Source organism: Thrips palmi, unplaced genomic scaffold (assembly GCF_012932325.1).
Source record: "Thrips palmi isolate BJ-2018 unplaced genomic scaffold, TpBJ-2018v1 HiC_scaffold_1, whole genome shotgun sequence".
NCBI classification, from domain to species: domain Eukaryota; kingdom Metazoa; phylum Arthropoda; class Insecta; order Thysanoptera; family Thripidae; genus Thrips; species Thrips palmi.
The window spans coordinates 8,912,331-8,931,402 of record NW_023144620.1 but is presented as its reverse complement, the minus strand read 5'-3'; the positions used below and the strand labels follow the sequence as shown (position 1 = coordinate 8,931,402).

At 62.0% G+C, this 19,072-nt stretch overlaps 2 protein-coding genes across 2 annotated transcripts in view; both read right to left on the bottom strand.

Moving 5' to 3' along the window:
- The window catches only part of LOC117639244, a 34,142-nt gene extending 26,233 nt beyond the window's left edge, over positions 1–7,909 (bottom strand). Inside the window, exon 1 of the mRNA XM_034374733.1 lies at positions 7,863–7,909. The gene's annotated coding sequence lies outside the window, so the exon portion shown is untranslated. The remainder of the gene's footprint in view (positions 1–7,862) is intronic.
- A 7,624-nt stretch (positions 7,910–15,533) lies between these two features.
- LOC117654296 (carbonic anhydrase-related protein 10-like) overlaps positions 15,534–19,072 on the bottom strand; it is a gene marked incomplete in the record, with an annotated part of 12,521 nt that continues 8,982 nt past the window's right edge. Inside the window, 4 exon segments of the mRNA XM_034400835.1 lie at positions 15,534–16,158; positions 17,006–17,054; positions 17,470–17,601; positions 18,039–18,193. Coding sequence (XP_034256726.1) covers positions 16,133–16,158; positions 17,006–17,054; positions 17,470–17,601; positions 18,039–18,193 — 362 coding nt within the window.

The following is a 19,072-nucleotide window of genomic DNA, read 5'->3' as shown; positions in this document are numbered from 1 at the left end:
ACTTGAGGAGCGGGACGGCGGCCAGGGCCCCGGCCAAAAAGGGCGCGGAAATTGAGCGCGAGAGCGGGGACAAGGCTGCGAGCGACCGCTGCCCCGCCCGCCCCGCCCCGCCCCCCCCCCGCCCCGCCCCGCCCCGCCCCGCCCCGCCCCGCCCCGCCAGGAAGGCAGGCAGCCGCAGCGTGCACCACTGCAACGCGCGTGTCTGCCTTCCAGGCGCTGCCCGCCCCACGCACGCACACACACACACGCGGACGGCAACAGAGACCTTCTCCGGAGAAGGAGAGAGACCTCCGCGGCAGAAAGGAGGAAAAAGGATACAGCAAACTAATTCCTCGCCGTCGTGGGCGGACGGAGGATTACGCTCGTCGGCCACGCATGAATAAAACTTGAGCGGCAGCCACACTGCTTTCTTCGCTCTGTCTCTCTCGCCCTCGCGGGACGCTCCGAAAGAGACATTGCGACGCGGCGCTGTTTCGGAAGCAGCCCGGGGTCGTGCGCCGTCGCCGTGAGAGGCCCACTTATTGACTGTCACACAGATGGGGCCGGTGCATTTAAAACTTTGCCGTTCCGGCGGAGGAGCACTGCGAAGCACCGCGCGCCACCGTGATGAGTGTTTCGGAAGTTTAAATGGGCCGTACCCGGCCAAACAAAAAAGGCCACCGTTTTTGTGTTTTTTGCCCCCCCCCCTGCGTCCCTTCGAGCCCGGGCACCTTATAATCTCCATCCTCGCCCCGCCCCGCCCCGCCCCGGCGTACAGCGTACACGGCCCCACTGCGGCCCGCAATTCCCCCCGGAGTGTTGGTGCTGAGCCCGGGGCAGCGCGGGTCCTGCCATGCCTGGCCATGCCGGCCCGGGGGCAGCAGAAGCTCGCAACCTCAGCAGGATTGGTCCCCGAGGCTGCGAGGCCCGGCCCGGCCCGAAAGCAAAGGGGTGCTGGCAGTCTGAGAGGAGGACCAGCAGGGCGGCGGCAGGGTAGGGGGCTCGTTTGTGTGCGCTGGGACGGGTATTAAGAGTGCTCGCTTGGTCGGCGCACAGTGGGCCAGAAGACCGACGCAGGCGGTCTCGTTTTGCAGTGCAGGCGGGCATGTGTCGGACCCGAAATGGCATACGACGCATACGATCATATGTGGTCTAGCCCTTAATGGTAATGGTAACGCACAGCCTGCGAGGTAGGCATCGCGCGCGCACGCCTGCGTCGCACGCGCCGACTGCCTACCTGCAAGGCGCCTGCCGCCAGCGCGGCGCTCGGCGACGCGTTCGGCGAGGAGGTCAAGGCGAGCGCCCGCCCACGGGGACAATACTCTTATCCGGGCCGCCCTCCCCTCCCCTCCTTATCGCCGCACATAACAACTAAACGGACTTCTTGATTCCTTTTTGCGACGCGACAAGAACTTGCCCCGCAGCTGTGGGGCGGGGCGGGGCGGGCGGTGTCTGGGCTCGGGGCCCGCCGGGGGTTCATCGTCGTGTACTCCCGGCGGACGACAAGAAAATCCCTCCTCCTTTTTTTGTGCGTTTTGGTTGCGAAAAATAATATTAATAGCGCGAGGGAGCAAATCTTGCTCGTGTTTACACGTCGATTGTCGTGTTTGCCACTGCGTGGGGGGTGGGGGAGGGGGCTGACAGTAATAGATGGAAATCTTGCCGCTTAATTTATTGATGAGGCGACGTCCCTCTCCTCTCGCGACGTGACTTTTGGCAGCCGTCACCGCGGCAGCGCGGCAGCGCGGCCGGGCCTCGGCGCCTCGGCTCGTCGCAGCTCCATTGCCGTTTAATTGGGTTCTTTGTGTGCCGAGCGGGGCTGAGCGGGCGTGAGCGCAAAGGCGGCAAAAGGGGAGCGTCTCGCGCCCATCAGCATTCAAACAGCTTGTCGGCGGCGGGGAGTCCTTCTTCCAGGATTCCAGGAGTCCAGGATCATCCCCCGGGGACAGCGCTTCGGCCCCCGATTATCGAACGACCGTGGCTGTTCGGACGCCGCGAGGCCGCGGGGCCGCAGCGCAGTGGGCATGAGACCGGTGGTGGAGGTCAAAATCTCGGACGCGTTTTGAGCTTCAGAGTCGCTAAATGGGACTCGTACCAAGCGTGTGACCCCACCAATGGATTGCTCTCCGAACGAGGAATCCATTGGTGGGGTTACACGCTCGAGTTCTGTTTAGCGACCCCGCTGCTCAAAACTCGACCGGGATTGTGACCACCTCCACTGGTCTTCTGGCCCCACTGTGGACGGTAGCCTCTTCGACTTTATGGTTGCAGTGTGGCGCCACCGAGCAGCAATAGCTTCCGGATTCCATCTCAACGAACCGGGCTTCCACCGCCTGCTCGGACTGGCGCGTCATGGCGGGGGGCGTGGCCAAGCCACAGGCTCCCAGAAGAAGATCAACAAGGCGAATCATTTACACAGCGAGGCGCCCAGAGCCAGTCGGAGCCGGTCGGAGCCAGGCCACTTACGGCGGCAAGTGGCGCGTCGGTCCACTTCTTTAATTCGGCTATTTATTCCCCAGCTGCCACATCCTTTTCATCAAACTTTTATGAGAGGTAAACTTGGGCGGGCGAGCCACGACGGCCGAGCCAAGACGGCAGGCAGGGGCGGGCCGCGGGCCACCATCCCTTTGAGTATACATTTTAATGAAAGGCACATCGCACGGACCCCACCCCGCCCCCTCTCCTCGCCCCCGTTCCGCTCCACGTACAAACAAACATCTCATTTCGGGCCGTCTCACTTTTCTTTCCACTTTTCCAATCGATTCAGGCCGCAATTTCTCGAGAGGTACTGCTCGAGCTGCTCGGGCCCTCTCCCTTTTCAAACACTGCCCGGCCGTCCGCCCTGCCCTCCAACCCCCGCCACCCCCGCCGCCCCCGCCGCCCCCGCCGCCCCCGCCGCCCCCGCCGCCCCCGCCGCCCCCGCCGCCCCCGCCACCCCCGCCGCCCCCGCCTTCACAGCTTGGCGCCCAGAAAGGGGATCAGCCCTCAGCTTCTTATTATTAGACGTCACCGCGAGGAGGAGAAGAAACCCTCACTGGAACAGCAGCGATCCAGAGGCAAGAAAGACCGGAACGTAGCTCAAAAAGACGGTCTTGAAGACGGCCTTGAAGACGGCCTTGAAGACGGCCTTGAAGACGGCCTTGAGGACGGCCTTGAGGACGGCCTTGAAGACGGCCTTGGCAAACGGCCTTGGCGACGGCCTTGGTGAGGGCCTTGAAGACGGCCTTGAGGACGGCCTTGGCGACGGCCTTGGCAACGGCCTTGGCGACGGCCTTGGCGACGGCCTTGGCAACGGCCTGGGCGTTGCAGCGCCGCCACCAATGACGCGGAATGCAGCACGCGCAGCCGCCGACGGAACCCGGGCCAAGTTGGCGGCGCGCATTACAAAGGGAAATTGGGCCAACCTACAGCCAGGCAGCAGCCAGCCAGGCAAGGCGACGATGCAAATGTGGCGCTAACAAGGCTATGCATATGAAATGCTTTAGCCCGCCTTGCAGCTGATTGAGACCGGCTGATCTCTGTGAGTGAGTTATTTAGTTGTCAGTGCCCCCGCGGCTCCGTGTCACCGCGCCGCGCTGTGCCGCCTCCCCCCCCCCCCCGCGCGAACGCGCTCCGACATTTCCACATGCAAATTAATGTCCTTCCCCGCGGACGGCGCCGCTTCCGAACGATAGCGCCCGAAGTTGGCCCGAACGGCGATTCGGCCGCCTTCGGTTCCCTTCGGTTCGGGCGGGCAGTCGTCCGGGCAACTCGCCCGCGTCCCCGAGGACGTCGAGGTCGGCACGCCGTCCCCGCCGTCCCCGCCCTCATTACCTTCATTCTCTTTGGCGCCGCGCAGCACCGCAGAGGGAGAGAGAGAGAGAGAGAGAGAGAGAGAGAGAGAGAGGGAGAGAGAGAGAGAGGGAGAGAGAGGGAGATGGAAAGAAAACACGTTCAACTCGCGGCCCAGTCGGAGGCGGACTACCCGCCAAAAATAAAAGCCTCTTTCCGACGAAATAAAGTGAACGCTGCGCGCTGCGCTGTTTGCGTTGCCGAGGTACGGCGAGGCAAAAAAGACGTGGGCGCCGCACTGCACTGTCAGATGCAATATTGACACGCTGCAGCCAGCCGTCGGCCGTGCAGCAAAGGAGGAGGGGAGGGGGACTGCTCACGGGCCGTGTAACGAGGTTTCTGCGGGTGGAGTGTCGCGCACGGCGCGCACGGCGCGCACGCAGACGGCGAGGTGCCACGGCGAAGGGGTGGACGGCACGGCTCCAAATGGCACTTGTTGACTTGCCTCCGGACGCCGCGCCGAGCGGTGCCACAGAGCCGCGTGAGTCACCGAGGTTGGTGGCAGTGCAGTGGGGGGGCAGGGCCGGCAGGGCAGGACAGCTTCGGCAGAGTAACTCCCCTTTTATGGGACCCGCGCTGTCGGGCGGCGGCGTGGCGGCGTGGCGGCGCGCGGTAAAAAAGAAATATGGAACGGACGCCGTTAGCAAAGGATTACATGATCCGGCTGGGTGCCGCGGTCAAAGAGAGTCAGTGTGTGTGTGTGTGTGTGTGTGTGTGTGTGTGTGTGTGTGTGTGTGTGTGTGTGTGTGTGAGAGAGAGAGCGCGCGTGTGGTGGGGGGGGGGAGAAGGGGGGCAGACAGGCAGAGTGCAGTTCACATCCCGCCGTAGAGGAGGTTTTGGAAGAGGGACAGGAAGTGAAGAGGAAGGGTCAGGAAAGAGTGAGGGAATGCGGGAGGATCGAGGGGCGGGGGCACTATCCGCTGTGACGTCGGGGCCGTCGGGGCCGTCGGGGCTGGCAAGGGATGAGACAATCGGATCCAGGAAATGGATAGACTTCCTCACTCTGCTCCGCTCTCTGCGCGGGTCCGTGGGGTCGACACGCGGCGCCGAGAGACTCTGGCGGGCACGTCAGATGAGGGCGAGGAGGCCGAGCGACGCCGAGCGACGCGGCGCTCTTCCAGTGTATTGACACGGAAGCCCCTCGCCTCGCAGGGCCGCCCCGCCCCGCCCCGCCCCTCTCCCGGGTTTTTGCAGCCTTTAGTCCGGCCCATAAAGATGCTAATCTCAACTATAAGTTACGGACGTGTTCCTCTTTCTTTCTTTTTTCCAAAGGCCCGCCCCGCGACGGCGGCGGCCCGAGCGAGGGCGTGGCTGACCAGAGCGGAACCAGGAGGGGCGCCCCCTTGCCCCCTTGGCCCCGTGCCCCTCGCCGTCGGCACGCCATTCCCCGCATCATACGTATGTCTCGGCCGTAAAGCGGGCACGCGGGGCCACGCCGCGCCGCGCCGAGCCGCGCCGGCCAGCAGTAAATCTTGAAGATCCACGACGCCGCCTCGCCCTGCCTCGCCCTGCCTTGCGCCGCCCCCACCCTGTCGCGTGCGCCCCGCCCCGCCCCGCCCCGCCCCGCCCCGCCACGCCTTGCACCGCCTGCGGGCCGCGACGGTCGCAGCGATGATTACTCCCGCCCCCACCCCAACCCCGCCGGAGGCTCGCCCGCTGACCCCGTCATTACACGGGGGGCATCGCCAGGGCATCGCGATCGGGACTCGAGCCACTTGGCTCGGGGGTGGGGGGAGGGGGGGGGGATGACTGGCCACCCGCTATTCATGTGTGAAAACATGAGGCGTGGGGCGGCGGGCCGAGGCGGATCATCACCATAACTTACCGTGATTTACCTCGGAATTTTTAGCGGTAGGACGCAATGGGTGGTTTGCAGCACGAAAGGGGAAAAACCGCAAAGGTGGTGGTGCAGCAGGCTGATGGTTCTGAACAGACTGTTTACAGCAGTTTGCACATTCAAATGAATGTAATATCATGTTCCTTTCAACCTTACCTCCCTTGCATCTCCATACACACAACTCTCTTTAAAATTTGGTTTAAAATAAAACATAAAAAATTGAACCCTCTCACCCGCGACGACGCCGTGCTTCAAACGAAACCGCTGCCGGTGGTGTTCGAACCCACGATCCCCGGCGCGCGTCGACGCCTGTGCGCCGCCCCTTCGCCGATGCGGTAATGGGATTCCGTCAAAACGGCGGAAAATTGCGATTCGCGTTTACGTGTTAGAGTGTGTGAGTGCGTGGGTGGTTTGCTGCGCGGTCCACTGAGCTTCGCTAGCTTCGCCACCAAGCATCGGAACACAGTCCCGCGTCGCGTGAACCACCGCCACCGCGGTCGCATTCGTTCATTTATTCACTGTGTTTATTTACACGTGTCGCTAGCAAGCGTTCGGCAATCGTTCCCCCGCTTTGACACCTGTCCATCATCTCTCCGCTCCGTGCCTGATCCCTGATCCACCCCCGGCCACGGCGGGGCCACGGCGGGGCCATGGCAGTGCTGTCCCTCTTGATTGATCTGTGGACGCGGCCGCCACGCGGCGCTCTCCGAGACCGTCCAGTCCGTGATGAATGCGAGAGCGGCGTCGAATCGGAACGATCCGCAGCACGCAGCAGCATCGCAAAGCGGGGGAAAAAAATTCAAATTCAAATTCACTACTTTTTTATTCGTTTAAAAATCTCCCTTTTCCCTTGCAAGAATTCCCTGACTGCCGAGGGGTGGGTGACAGAAGCGCCTTGGCGCGCGGGGCGAGGAAGGAACACTCTTAATCTGTTGACACGGTGCGTGCCGCCCCCGTCGCCCCCGTCGCCGCCACCCCCACCGCCCCCAACCCCGGAGCGAGCCCCCGGCTGTGTCTGACTGGGACTATCACTGTGATATACACGTCGCTGCTGCTTAGTGCCTGTCAAGCGGCGCGGCGTGGCGTGGCGTGGCGCGGCGTGCCCAGTGCGGCCCATGCATACTAACCGAGCCTACCCTGCCTGGGTTCAAATACTGCTGCCCGCTTTCTTTCGCTCTCCTTTCTCGTTGCGATGTATTCGCGGCGGGGCCGCCTCACCCCCGGCCGTCCTGCGCGGTCCTGCGCGTCCTCTGGCCTCGTCGAGTGTTTGCATGACTGTCCACGCTCATCTTGAAATGGGGGAAATTCGATTTCCATCGACTCCCTCTCCCCCGCCCCCTGCGTCCGCGCGACCCGGGGACCGTGTCTGCCAAAACAAACCTCGAGCCGGGCCTCTCCAGAACAGCAGTGGGGCCACTCTCGCCGCCCGGCGGTTCCGTCTCTCTCGCACCCCTGAAGGCAGCCCCTTCAGGGCGACAGAGACCGAAACGGCGACGCTCCGGAAGCAGCTCCCTGACCTGCCTGTTCGCCGCCAGTGAGCGAGACGGGACGAAGGGGCTCTCCAAGGGGACGTCCAAAAACACCATTTCATAATAGAGTAACCTGGTTATTTCTGTTGACCCTTTTTGGCAGTGTGCCTGACACAACACACGCCCCGGCGTTCCGCCCTTGCGCGGCGCGAGGCGCGAGCCAAGCCCTTTGTGCGTGCTCGACTTTCCTTTCCCTTCGAGAGGTCGAAGTCGAGGACGAGTGGCGGTGGCGCGCCCCGGCGGCGGCGGCGGCGTCTCACGGCCAAATCGTCTGATTGCTTCAGGGAAATTGGATTTTGAATTATTGATTCGCAGACCAAATACATGTGAGCAAATAAAAATGTTATTCCGTTTTGTGTGCACTCGTGATTTGGTCGCAGGTGAGGGCGGCGCACGCCCTGCGAGAGGGCGTAGACGGGGAGGAGGGGGAGGCAAGGCCTGGCAAGGCAAACGCCGCAAACGCCTCGACAGACCGCAACAAAATGGCAACTCCTTGAAGCACTCTCATCCCTGCACTGTCTTCGCCCCTCGCCACCCCTCGCCGCCCCACGCCCCGGGGCAGAGCAGGCAGCCAGAGGCAGAGGGGAAGCTGCTTGACAGAGAGACGCGCGCGCCGGCAGTCCCGCGGGGAGACTATTCAAAAACACAAACAGGACAAAAGAAAACAAGTGGAAAATTGTGCCTACCTTTTGGCGCGCCTGGCGCGGTCGAAAGGAATAGCTTCAGACTGCAGTCAGCGGGAGAGGCTTTAAGTTTGATCGCGCGAGGCGGGGATTCGGCGCGGCACGGCTCAGATACAATACCGAGATAAAGATGAGGAATTGGCTGCCTATTCGAATCGCGATGCGATAAGGCATTGAGTGGCGGCTGGGAATGGCTTGGTTCGCGAGGCCCCTTTGCCCCGTCTGCCTCGTCAACCGTCCCCAATGAGCGATCATCATCAAGGCGCTCCAGCAGTTCTCCAGCAAGGCCTTCGCTCCAGCCCTCCAGGTCGGGAATGAGCTCGGCCAACCTGCCGACTGGCCTCCAGCGTGGCTGCATCAATTTTCCAGCCGCGGGCTTCTAGCGAGACTCCAGTGAGACTCCAGTGAGACTCCAGTGAGACTCCAGTGAGACTCCAGTGAGACTCCAGTGAGACTCCAGTGAGACTCCAGCAAGTCCCCTGGAACCTACCGGTCACGCCGTCGTCACCGTCCCTCGCGGCGCTGCAACAGTGCAGGCACTGGCCGTTGGCGCATGATAAGTGCCGTATTTGTATTAGAAAACAATTTCCAGCTGCTCTGGAGCGAAATCCGATCCCCGGGTTCTATATCGGCTCGGCCGAAGACGGCACGGCGGGGCCCGCGCGGGGAAGGGGCCCGGTAGGGGCTCGGGTCGGGGTCGGCCTGCTGTTGGCGACAGCTGCTGCATGCTGATGTGCACCACGAGGAGGGCGAGGCGGGCGAAGCCTCGGCGGAGCTTGGCGAGCGCGGCGCTCTTCGTCTCGCTGGGTCCGCGCGCCTCGCGCCGTCTCCCTCGCACTCCCGGCCCGGTCCGGCCCGGGGCCATAAAGCTGCCGCAATCGCTTCCGCATCAAAAATCACCTCATTGCAGCAGCGGCCATCTGTGGCGGCCCATCGCGGCGGCCCATCGCGCGCCACGCAGCTGCAGCACCACGTGACCCCCGTCACGGCGGGGTGGCGCCCGGGGTGGGGGGGGGGGGGGTGCAACGGGTCGCAATGAGGAAGGGGTTTGTCTCGTTACTCGGTGGGCCAGAAGACCGGCGCCGGCGGCCGAAACCCTAGACGTGTTTTGAGCTCCAGAGTCGCTAAACAGTACTCGAACCGAGCTTGTGTCCCCATCTATGGGTTCCTCGTTCGGAGAGCAATCCATTAGTGGGGTCACACGCTCGGTTCGAGTCCTGTTTTTGGTGACTGTGGAGCTCAAAACGCGTCTAGAGTTTGGGCCGCCGGCGCCGGTCTTCTGGCCCACTGTGGGGCGTCGGACGGCGAGGGGCCTGGGAAGGGCAAGGAGGGCCGCCCCGACGCGTCGCCCCGCCCCGGTCGCTGCAGCCCCTTTGGCGCTGGCGGCGCTGGCGGCCGTTAGTTACTTACGGGGACGAGAATGATAACAAAGTGCTCCGCAGGGGGGCAATAACATAAGGTAGTTTGGGGCGGCGCTGCGACACTGCCTAGACCTCACGGCGCCTCGCGACCCGGGACCGCCAGCCGGACCACGGTCGCACTGTCCAGCGCGACGTGGTGCCTGGTGAAGGCGGAGTTACCCATCTCTTGGTTGACCTGCCCTTTCCGAGTCGATGTAGATTTAAACATTCTTCTGAGAAATCCTATTTTTGTCCGTTTCAGTAGACCTTACCTCTTAGTGGATCAAACCTAATCTTTTGAGTTCGTACTCGGCATTTCGTTTCAAGGTTGGCTCAGCCCGGTTCCCACGCACCGAAAAACAGAGTGGTCTTTGTCCGTGACGCAATTAAAATATTTCCGAAGTCTACTCACGAGCACACATCACACAAACGACAATCGCTCTCACACTCCATCCATCCACACACGAACACACACACACAGACACACACACACGCAAACACCGTAACCCTGGACCGACCCCCCAGTCCAGATCAGCCACGCGCATCGTACTTGACAGGCGATGACACACGCGATTTCACCCACCCCGCCCCGCTCCACCCAATCCTCTCCATACTCACGTCGTCACCCCCACCCCACACACACACACTCACACACAGCGCGGGCCTTGTCCCACCAGGACTCCCCCACGCCCCACTTATTGTTTGGCGGATCCGCGGTAAATTGATCCTAACGGCATCCGCGGCGGCCCCGCCCCGCCCCACCACGCCCCGCCCCACCACGCCCCGCCTCACCACGCCCTGCCCCGCCACGCCCCGTCGGCAGACTGCAGAGGCTCTGCTCCGCGACCACCGCGCTGCTTAGCACAATATGTCGAGTGATTTATGACGAAGCGTGTTATGCCCCGCGCCTCTGCCCCGCATCCAGCAGACTGATTCCGAGAGTCTCTTTTGTCGCTCTGTCTCTCTCGCACTCATGAAGCGTCCCGTATGGGTGCGAGAGAGACATAGCGACAAAAACCGAATCAGTCTGCAGGCCCGGGGCTGCAAGGCCGCGAGCAAGGCCGCGAGGGTCCAGAGAGCGACCCCTCCGCGACCTCCACCAGCCCCTAGCCGGCAGCCCCTGCTCCGGGAGATGGTTCTCCTTCACCTTCCTTGGTAAAAATCATCGACAACCTCCCCGGTGCTTGCTGACGGGGTTCGCTCGCTGTGGATTCATCTCCGACTGGCAAGCCCTGCCACACCCGCGTCATCCCTTTCCGAACCGCTAGACCCTCCCCCTCCCCCCCTCCTCCTCGCTCGTAATGAAGATTCAGCTGTTAAACTGTGAGGGGATTAGCGTGCAAGTTGGCTTGGCAGGCGGGGCGGGGCGGGGCGGGGCGGCTCTGTGTACACGCGCCCCGTGTTCCAGTCTTGCCAGTTCCAGGGCGTTCCAGGGAGGCGCTCGGGACGACGTGCGCGTCGCCTCCAGGCTCCGCACTCCGGCCCGCCCCGCCCCGCCCCGCCCGGAGCGAAATATCGCCGCGTCGAGCCACATATTTCTTCCTTACCTCGCCCCGCCCCGCCCCGCCCCGCCCCGCCCCGCCACCTGTCGGCCCGGGAAGACAGTAAGCCGCCCCGGTACACTAGTTGCGGTTTGCCTATCGTCTGCTCGGCCGGCGGATAGAGGCGCTAGAGAAGGAGGGATAGCACCGAAACACCAGGACGAAGAGGAAGGAGAACACCAAGACAAGGCCGGGGCTGTTTGAGTCTTTCCCCGGCGAGGGGTGACCGTCGACCCCACCACTGTGATCATCCAATTTCTTCCGCGATTTCCCCGTCCTGGCCGAGTCCGCGTACCCGGGCCGCCCCGACCCCTCCTCCCCTAAAAGACCGTGGAGCAGCAGCGCGGTCCCCGGGGCAGGGCGGGCGGCCGGGCGGGGCGGGGCGGGGCGGGGCGGGGCGGGGCGGGGCGGGGCGTCGATGGCGGGATGGAAACTCGCTGCTCATTTTCTTTGCCGGCCAATTTCCTGGCCGAGATGATCGGAGAGGAGAGGATCGCTGGCCGTCGGCACGCGCCGCCCCCTCCCCTCCCCCTCCCCTCCTCCCCCTCCCCTCCTCCCCCTCCCCCACCGCTGCGGCAGCGGAAAGCATGCGAGTTGGCGATTCCCCGCACGTCTTGTTGGCGGCCAAGCAAGCCGAGGCCGTGGCAGAGGCCGTGGCTGAGGCTGTGGCCGGCCGGGGCGGCGAGGGTTATGGACGCGGCGTGAGTGCGTTTAAAACAACCTACTAACCCGGGCGCCAGTCCGAGGCCCCGCCACCGACCTCGCTAAATTGTATATTTGCGGCGTCGCTCTTGCTCCTCGCTAAAGCCTTCGGCTTTCGGCCTTCGGCTTCGGCCTTCGGCTTCGGCCTTCGACTTCGGCCCGCACCTGGGCCCCGGCCTCGGCTTCGGGACGGCCCTCCGTCGGCCGGCTGGGCCGGCTGGGCCCGCTTCCCTCTGTTTGCCTTTACGCTTTCCATGGCGATGTCAGAAACAACTAAGTAAATATGGCGGCTCACGAAAGGAGGGCGGAAACGGTCTGTTGACTCCCGCGCCGTTTCCTGAAGACGCTGGCCCGCTCTCTTCTAAAAAAATAAATAAACAATCATTTTTGAATGCAGAATCAACTCTGCACCGCGCTGTCACGTCTGACTTTCACCCCCCGCTCGCTTTTCAGCGCGTAGTGCGACATCAAAAGCCTGGGATAGTTTCTCCGAAATGACGGAACGAGACTTGGCCGCTCGGCAACAGGTGGCCCGGCAGACCGCATGCCGCCACGCCGCGGCCGGGCCGCCGCACCGCGCCGCATAGTAGCGCAGCCAAAACTCTTGACGCGTTTTGAGCTCCAGGGTGGATAAACAGGACTCGAACCGAGCGTGTGACCCCACCAATGGATTCCTCGTTCGGAGAGCAATCCATTAATGGGGTCACACGCTCCGTTCGAGTCCCATTCAGAGACTCTGGAGCTCAAAACGCGTCCGTGATTTTGAGCGCCTCCACCGGTCCTCTTGCCCACTGTGTGCCGCTTGCTCCGTGCTCGCAGTCGCGTTGCTTCCACTTCGATTCGAGGGTCGATTGGTCGATTATTGGCCGGCCTGGAATCGAACCGACAGAATAAACAGACTACGCGGCGTCGCGCCAATCCTCGCCACTTCGTCCACCGCCACAATTGTGCACGGGGGCAGTCTTTGCGAGGACGAGCGCCTGGCGGGTAGGCAATCCCCACCCCACGCCGCGCACCGGTGTCGGCGGCTTGCCTACGCGGCACGGCGGTCGGCGGTCGGCGGCCGCCCGGCTGGGTAGGCCACGCGGTCCACACCGGTGCGCGGCGTGGGGCGGGGATTGCCTACCCGCCAGGCGCTTCACTGGTGGACTGAAGCACTCCTCCCTTCAAGCGTCGTGGTTGCCGGGCTTGGCATCAAGCGCAGCACACCTTTCCACTCCTCTCCGATCTGTCTGAATGCACGGGAGGGTTTCATGTCCACGCTGCGAGCGCGGATCAGTTTCTCAGCGGAATGCTGCAAAGTTTTGTTTCCAGTGTCGCGACGCCGCTGCCTCTGCGGACTCGCGAGTTGACAACCAATCATCTTTATGGAGGGCAGCGCCACGCGGCCATGTGTGAGGCTAGCAGCCGGTCTTTCAACCAACTCGCCGCCGCCATGGCCGCCTCGCCGCCTTTGCGGTCCTACACTGGCTCGTCGCTCGGTCTCTGTCGCGCTCAGGGGGCGTCCCCAAGGAGTCCAAGGAGTGCGACAGAGACAGAGCGACCAACGCAGCGCGGCATTGCTTTCTCGAAATGAAGACTTTTCACTTTGGCTTCGACCTCTTGTGCCGCTCCTGCACGTAATACGTGGACGGGGCGAGTTTTGGTGGCTAGGGAGAGAGAGAGAGAGAGAGAGAGAGAGAGAGAGGAGGAGGAGGAGGGGGACATGGTGTTGTGGCCACCGAAAGGAAACGCAGCTAACTCACGGCAACCCTGCGGAAAAAGCCTCCTGTTCGGCTCTGGAGCGGAAGCCATCGCCCGGCGCAGCGTTTCACGCGCACGGCACGGGGTCTCGGGTTCAAATACCCCACGGTTCGAAAACTAAAAACCGTTTTTTGTTTGTTTTGGCGGAGCTGGCACGTCCGCGTTAGAGTAGCAGCATCTCTACCTCGGACCTCCCCCCACCCACCCCACCTCTCGGGGTCATCCCATCCCCATCCTCATCGGGCAGGGGCGAAGTTACACCAACTCGGCCGTTACACGTCCACGTTAGTGACCCTCCTCTACTCCCGGTAATGAGCCCGCCCTGTCCCTCGGCAGGAGGGGGGCGAGGGGAGGGGGGGAGGAAGAATGGCCAACGCGAAAAGCAAACTGTCTTTTAACCGGCCACTTTCGTTTCCATCCTGCGAAGCCTCCCACCTCCCGCCACTTTCACACACACACACGCACACACACACAAACACTCAAAGACACACATACATACACCCTCACAGCACCACGCTACCACAAGCAACACCTAATTGAGTCAGGCAGGATTTTGGTCAATCAGGCGATGCCGAATCGATTTGCCGCAGTCAGATTGACTCATCAACTGACGTGTCTGACGGTGTGCCCATCCGTCTGTCTGCCTGCCTGCCTGCCTGCCTGCCTGTCTGTCTGTCTGTCCGTCCGTCCGCGTGCGCCGTCCACCTGCCCATGCGTCTGTCAGCAAAACAACACGGGTGCTCGGTCCGGGATTGGGGCGGGGCGAGGCGGGGTGCTAGTGGTGGCAGTCATCATTAAGGGCAGGCTGCCGCTCGCTGCCACCCCGCCTCGCCCCGCCCCGCCTCACAGGTCCTGATGACCAGATTGAGCGCGCCACTGCAAGGCACTGCAAGGCGCCCCAATACCACGGCGCCGGTAATTTATTATTTGCCTTCGCAGTGCGTTATGTATTCCCTGGCACGGCGGCGGCGCCCCCCCCCCTCCCCGCCGCGCCCCTGAGGACGCCAGTCACGCGCCAACAAATGGCTCGCCAGTCGAGTTTGGTTTGTGGTTCCGTTCGGGGCGTTCGGGGCGTTCGGGGTGGCCGAGGACGTGATCCCGAAGGAGGCCGCCCAGCCCGAGCAGCCAGCCAGCCGGGCAGCCAGCCGGCCAGCCAGCCCGGCCCCATCACCGCGCCAATTCGGACGAAACGGCGTGACGTGTTTTATGCACGCGTGTCAACGGCGGGGTACAGCACGCTCGCAGTCTCCCTGGGGCGGCTGGAACACGCACACACACACACACACACACACACACACACACACACACACGCGCACACGCGTCGTCACGCGAGCGGCACCATAACCCCGGCGGACGGGGAAGCCGCGGTTCAAACGCAGCCGCCGGCCTAACATCCCCCTCCTTTTTCCACCTAGGACAAAAAAAAAGACGAAAAATACCGGGGGAGTGAGCGGGAAAACACATAAATCGTCGGAATTTTTCCAGCCCCGAAATTTGGTGCGCAGCAAAGCAGCACAACAAGCGCGTTTTAAGCGTTTTGCCACTCCCTTGACAGCCAGCCACCTCGTTTCGGCATTTTCGCTGGGTCTTCTTTCTTGCTGGCGTTTCCTCCTCTTCTTTCTCTCTCTTTTTTACGTCCCCGCCGCTCTCTCTCTCTCTCTCTCTCTCTCTCTCTCTCTCTCTCTCTCTCTCTCTCTCTCTCTCTCTCTCTCTCTCTCTCTCTCTCTCTCTCTCTCTCCCTCTCCCTCTCTCTCTCATCGCCACTAATTACGTAGAGAGCCCTGTTGCTGTTCATTACAGGCCAGTGATAGCACTGGCCGTCCCAGCCCGCCACGGCGCCACGGCCCGCCTTGCATGTGCGACGCGTTGCGACGACCCCCCGGGCCGGCAGTATCTGGGGAAAGACAAGGATGGAAACTAGACGGATAGGCTGGGCCCGGCGAGGGGTGGGGGGCAGGGCGCCGACCGGGCAAGCATATTAATTAACTCGTCAGTCATTTGTTAGTGGGGCGCGCAGTTAGTTGCGAATCCCTGGCAGCTTCCCGTCCTCCAGGCCGCCCTGCAGGCCATCCGCGCGGCCGAGGCCTTTGCCACGCTGTGCCGTCCCACTCCCGATATTAACCGCACCGCCGCCGCTGTCCGCCGCGGGGATTTCCAGGCCATCTTTCTGTTTCATTCACGTTTTCTTTTTCACTTTTCGCCTGTTTTTGCGGTGTAGCCGCACGGGTTTCATTATTTTTAATGAAAAGGACCCACGGGTATGAAAAGAAAAATCGCATAGCCGTGTGTATTTTGTTTCTTTCTGCGACACATTTATTACACATAATAGTTGTACATCTCTATAAAATTTGTAAGTCAACAATATCTAGAACATTTATCGTAATGGTAGGTAGTTTTTTTGTGCACATCACAGGTTAGGAAGAAACGATATGTATATGAGAGGCATTGCGCCGCGTTTAAACTTTTCGAATCGGTCTAAGTAATAACAGTAGTTTCGCGTCCCGGCGGACCGAGGACCACCGAGAACCAGGGAGCGCGCCAGCGGTGTCAGTCATGCTCGTGTCACGGCAAGCGAGGCGTGGCGCGCTCCGACAACGCTTAATATTAACCGCCCGATACGAGTCACTAATTAATTAGTAATAGTTATCACTACTCGCGGCGGGGCCTTCCGACCGCCGCCGCACTGTCGACACTGTAAACACGAGTGTAAACGGATGCTACACACAGTCGTACCCAGCAGTAATAATAATCATCATCATAATAGTAATTCTTTAACAATTCTAGATTAGCGCTTTTTGGCAGGAAAACGATAACGAGTAACGGTGTCGATGGCGAAGCACAGCTCGGCCGTCGCCGTGTTGGACGACGCAGTGACGAAGGCAGCGAGCTATCGGCGTCGCTTCCACTCGTTGGCTGCAACAGAGGCGGAGCAACACGCTGTAGATCAGGCGGCACTCCGAGAACCCCGTCCTGGACCACAGTGGGCCAGACGACCGGTGCAGGCGGCCAAAACTCTAGACGCATTTCGAGCTGCAGAGTCCCTACGCAGGACTCGAACCGAACGTGTGACCCCACCATTGGATTCCTCGTTCGGAGAGCAATCGATTGGTGGGGTCACACGCTCGGTTCGAGTCGGTTCGAGACGCTCAAAACCCGTCCGGGACGTTGACCGCCTCCACCGGTCTTCTGGCCCACTGTGCCGTGTCGTCGTCGTCGTCCTGGAGCCCGCCAAGGGCGCGCCGCTCTCCCGCGGCCAGCAGGGACACCATCAGGCCGGACAAACTTTCTAGTTTATTCTTCCGAAACAGAAAACTAGTTTCCGTACTCATTGCGGCAGTGTGGGGCGTGGCGCGGTGTGGCGTGGCGGGGCGCGCACAAGTTAGCCCCTTGCCGCCACGAAGCAGGCCACCACCTTGCAACACGTCCTCGCGGCCCGTCCCCTCCAAGGCCCCGCTCATCCCCATCCCGGCTGCCTGCCTGCCTGCCCGCCTGCCTGCCTCGGCCCGGGGCGGGCGGCCCCAGCGAGGTCCTCAGAGTCCCTCTTATTACTTCACTAGTGTTAGCAGAAGTGTAACAGGCGGATAACTTTTGGCTCGGCGCGGCTCGGGGGCTCCATTACAGCGCCACCACTGCGGGGCGGGGCGGGGCGGGCCAGCCACACAGTCACACCGCCACAGTGTAGTTTTGTCTTTCATTTTTCTTGCGAGAAACGGCCCCGCCAGTGTGCCGCACTGCTAGCCGTGCTGACCAACACACTCACCTTTGTAGTGGACACTGTTGTACATGCTGGCGCAGAACTTGCCCTCCTTCTGGAACAAACGGGAACGAGTGTTGCATCATCAATAATACTGTCACGTATTTTCATTTTTCACCATAAAAAAAGGAATTTCTTTTTATTTTCTAAAACCGAGAACAGAGAGCCGCAACTATTTTACCGCCATTGCCGCTATTTGTGGAACCGAAAATGAGTGATTTCGTTCGGGCCGTAATGCGTTTCGGATGCGACTTGACGTCCCGGCCCGACGTCGTCGCGCCGTTCCGAAGAATAAAAATAAAAAGAAATAAATCCACCGCGGTGGATTCATCATCGCCCGCCGACTCGGCGGCGGCAGGCGGTCAATGGCGGTCTCACACGGAAAAAATCGATTTTGTTCGATAAATCGATTCTGGTCTATCGAACAAAGCGGATCACCTCAACAAAAAGGTTTTGTTTCGTGCCCCCACCTGGTTGTTCTTGAAGTCGATGTTGGTCCGGACGGGCCGGAAGTGCAGTGGCTGCGTCTGGCGGAAGTTGTTGCCGAGCGGCGCCTTGGGGTGCTTGGGGTCGCCCTGCATCAGGCGGCGCAGGCCGTGGATCTGCCGGACATCCCACACACTATTATTTTTGCATCTTTCTTCTTGTCGTAAAGAAGTCTCGCCGGTCGTGGAGGTCTCGACGCTTGGCCGCGCGGGACGTTTACGGCTAGGGGCTTTACAACGGTTGCGGAGACAAGGTAATGTGCATCCCGCTGCACGGCGCACGCAGAGCACGGCACGCCACGCCACGCCACGCCGCGCCCCGCGCACGCTACACCCGAGTGATTTAGTGGACAGGGGCGGGGTGATGCCCAGAGACGGTCTGCTTTCGTTGCGCGCGCCCCGCCGGCACCGGCCAGCACGCCGCCGTGGAGGCCGTGGAGGCCGTGCAGATGGAGGGGCCCCCAGTGCCCCTGCGAGCCGAGGGCCGAGGGCTGGGGGCTGTTTTTCTTATCAAGTGGCGGGCCAAGCCAAGGGCAAGCTAAACACGGACTGACCTGCTGCTTGGTGATGTAGATGGGCTTGTTGAGGACGATCCAGGTGACCGTCTCCTGGCACGCGGGCATCGTGGCCGACCCGTCGTACGTCATGTAGGTCTCGGTGGTGGGCAGCAGGCCCTGCAGGGACAGCCTGGTCACTTGCGCCGAGGAGCCTGCAAACCAAACCAAACCACTGGAAAAACTCAAGGTGTGGGGTTTGTCTCGGGCGTCGAGTCGGACGGGCATTGCCAGTCCCCTCCCCTCCCCTCCCTCCCCTCCCCTCCCCTTCGCTCTCCCCCCCCTCCCCCCCACTGCAATCACTAAAAACCCTAAACACGACGCGTAAACCGGGTTCGCACAACGGACCCGTCAAACGCGAAACACGAACACGTGGGCATTGCGCCAACCCCGGCGGAACCAAAACCCCGCAAGTGCGGCGGAACCCCCGTGCAGTTAGGCGCCTTTCCGTCGGCGAGGCGAGGCGGCTCGCAGCACCAGGGTAATGGAAATCAATGTCGCAACTTTTTCACGGCTTGATCCGAGCGAGCCACTCCGCGGGCCGCGATTTCGTCCGGCGCTACTTTTACGAGTTCATAAATCTGTATGGTTCTGTAGCGCGCGGCGGCGGCTGGCGGGGCCGGCGCGGTGTGAGCGCGCCGAGCACAGCGCGTCGCGCCAAAGATCTCGCCCCAACTCATTGGGCCGCGGGTTAATATTGTTGTAAAGTGATTTACAGTGGGGCGCGCCGGGACCTGCCGCCCTTAGTCATGTCACTGGTGGACAGCCCGCCGCCCCGCCCGGCCCCGCCCGGCCCCGCCGACAGGTTGCCGACGGGGGAGGCAGCGGCGTCCACGCGCAGTCCACCAGCCCGCTGGCCTGCCAGCGCCCGCCAGGCGGAGCGGGCATTAGGATTTATAGTGAGGCGTGCACCCGAATCCGAGACCAAGTTCACCGCGGACACACTCGAAAAATGGCAGCGTCACTGTTTTTCAATTTGGCTGGACGTTGCTACGTTCCGCCGCCTCCTTCGTGTACTTTTGGTGGCGGTCGGC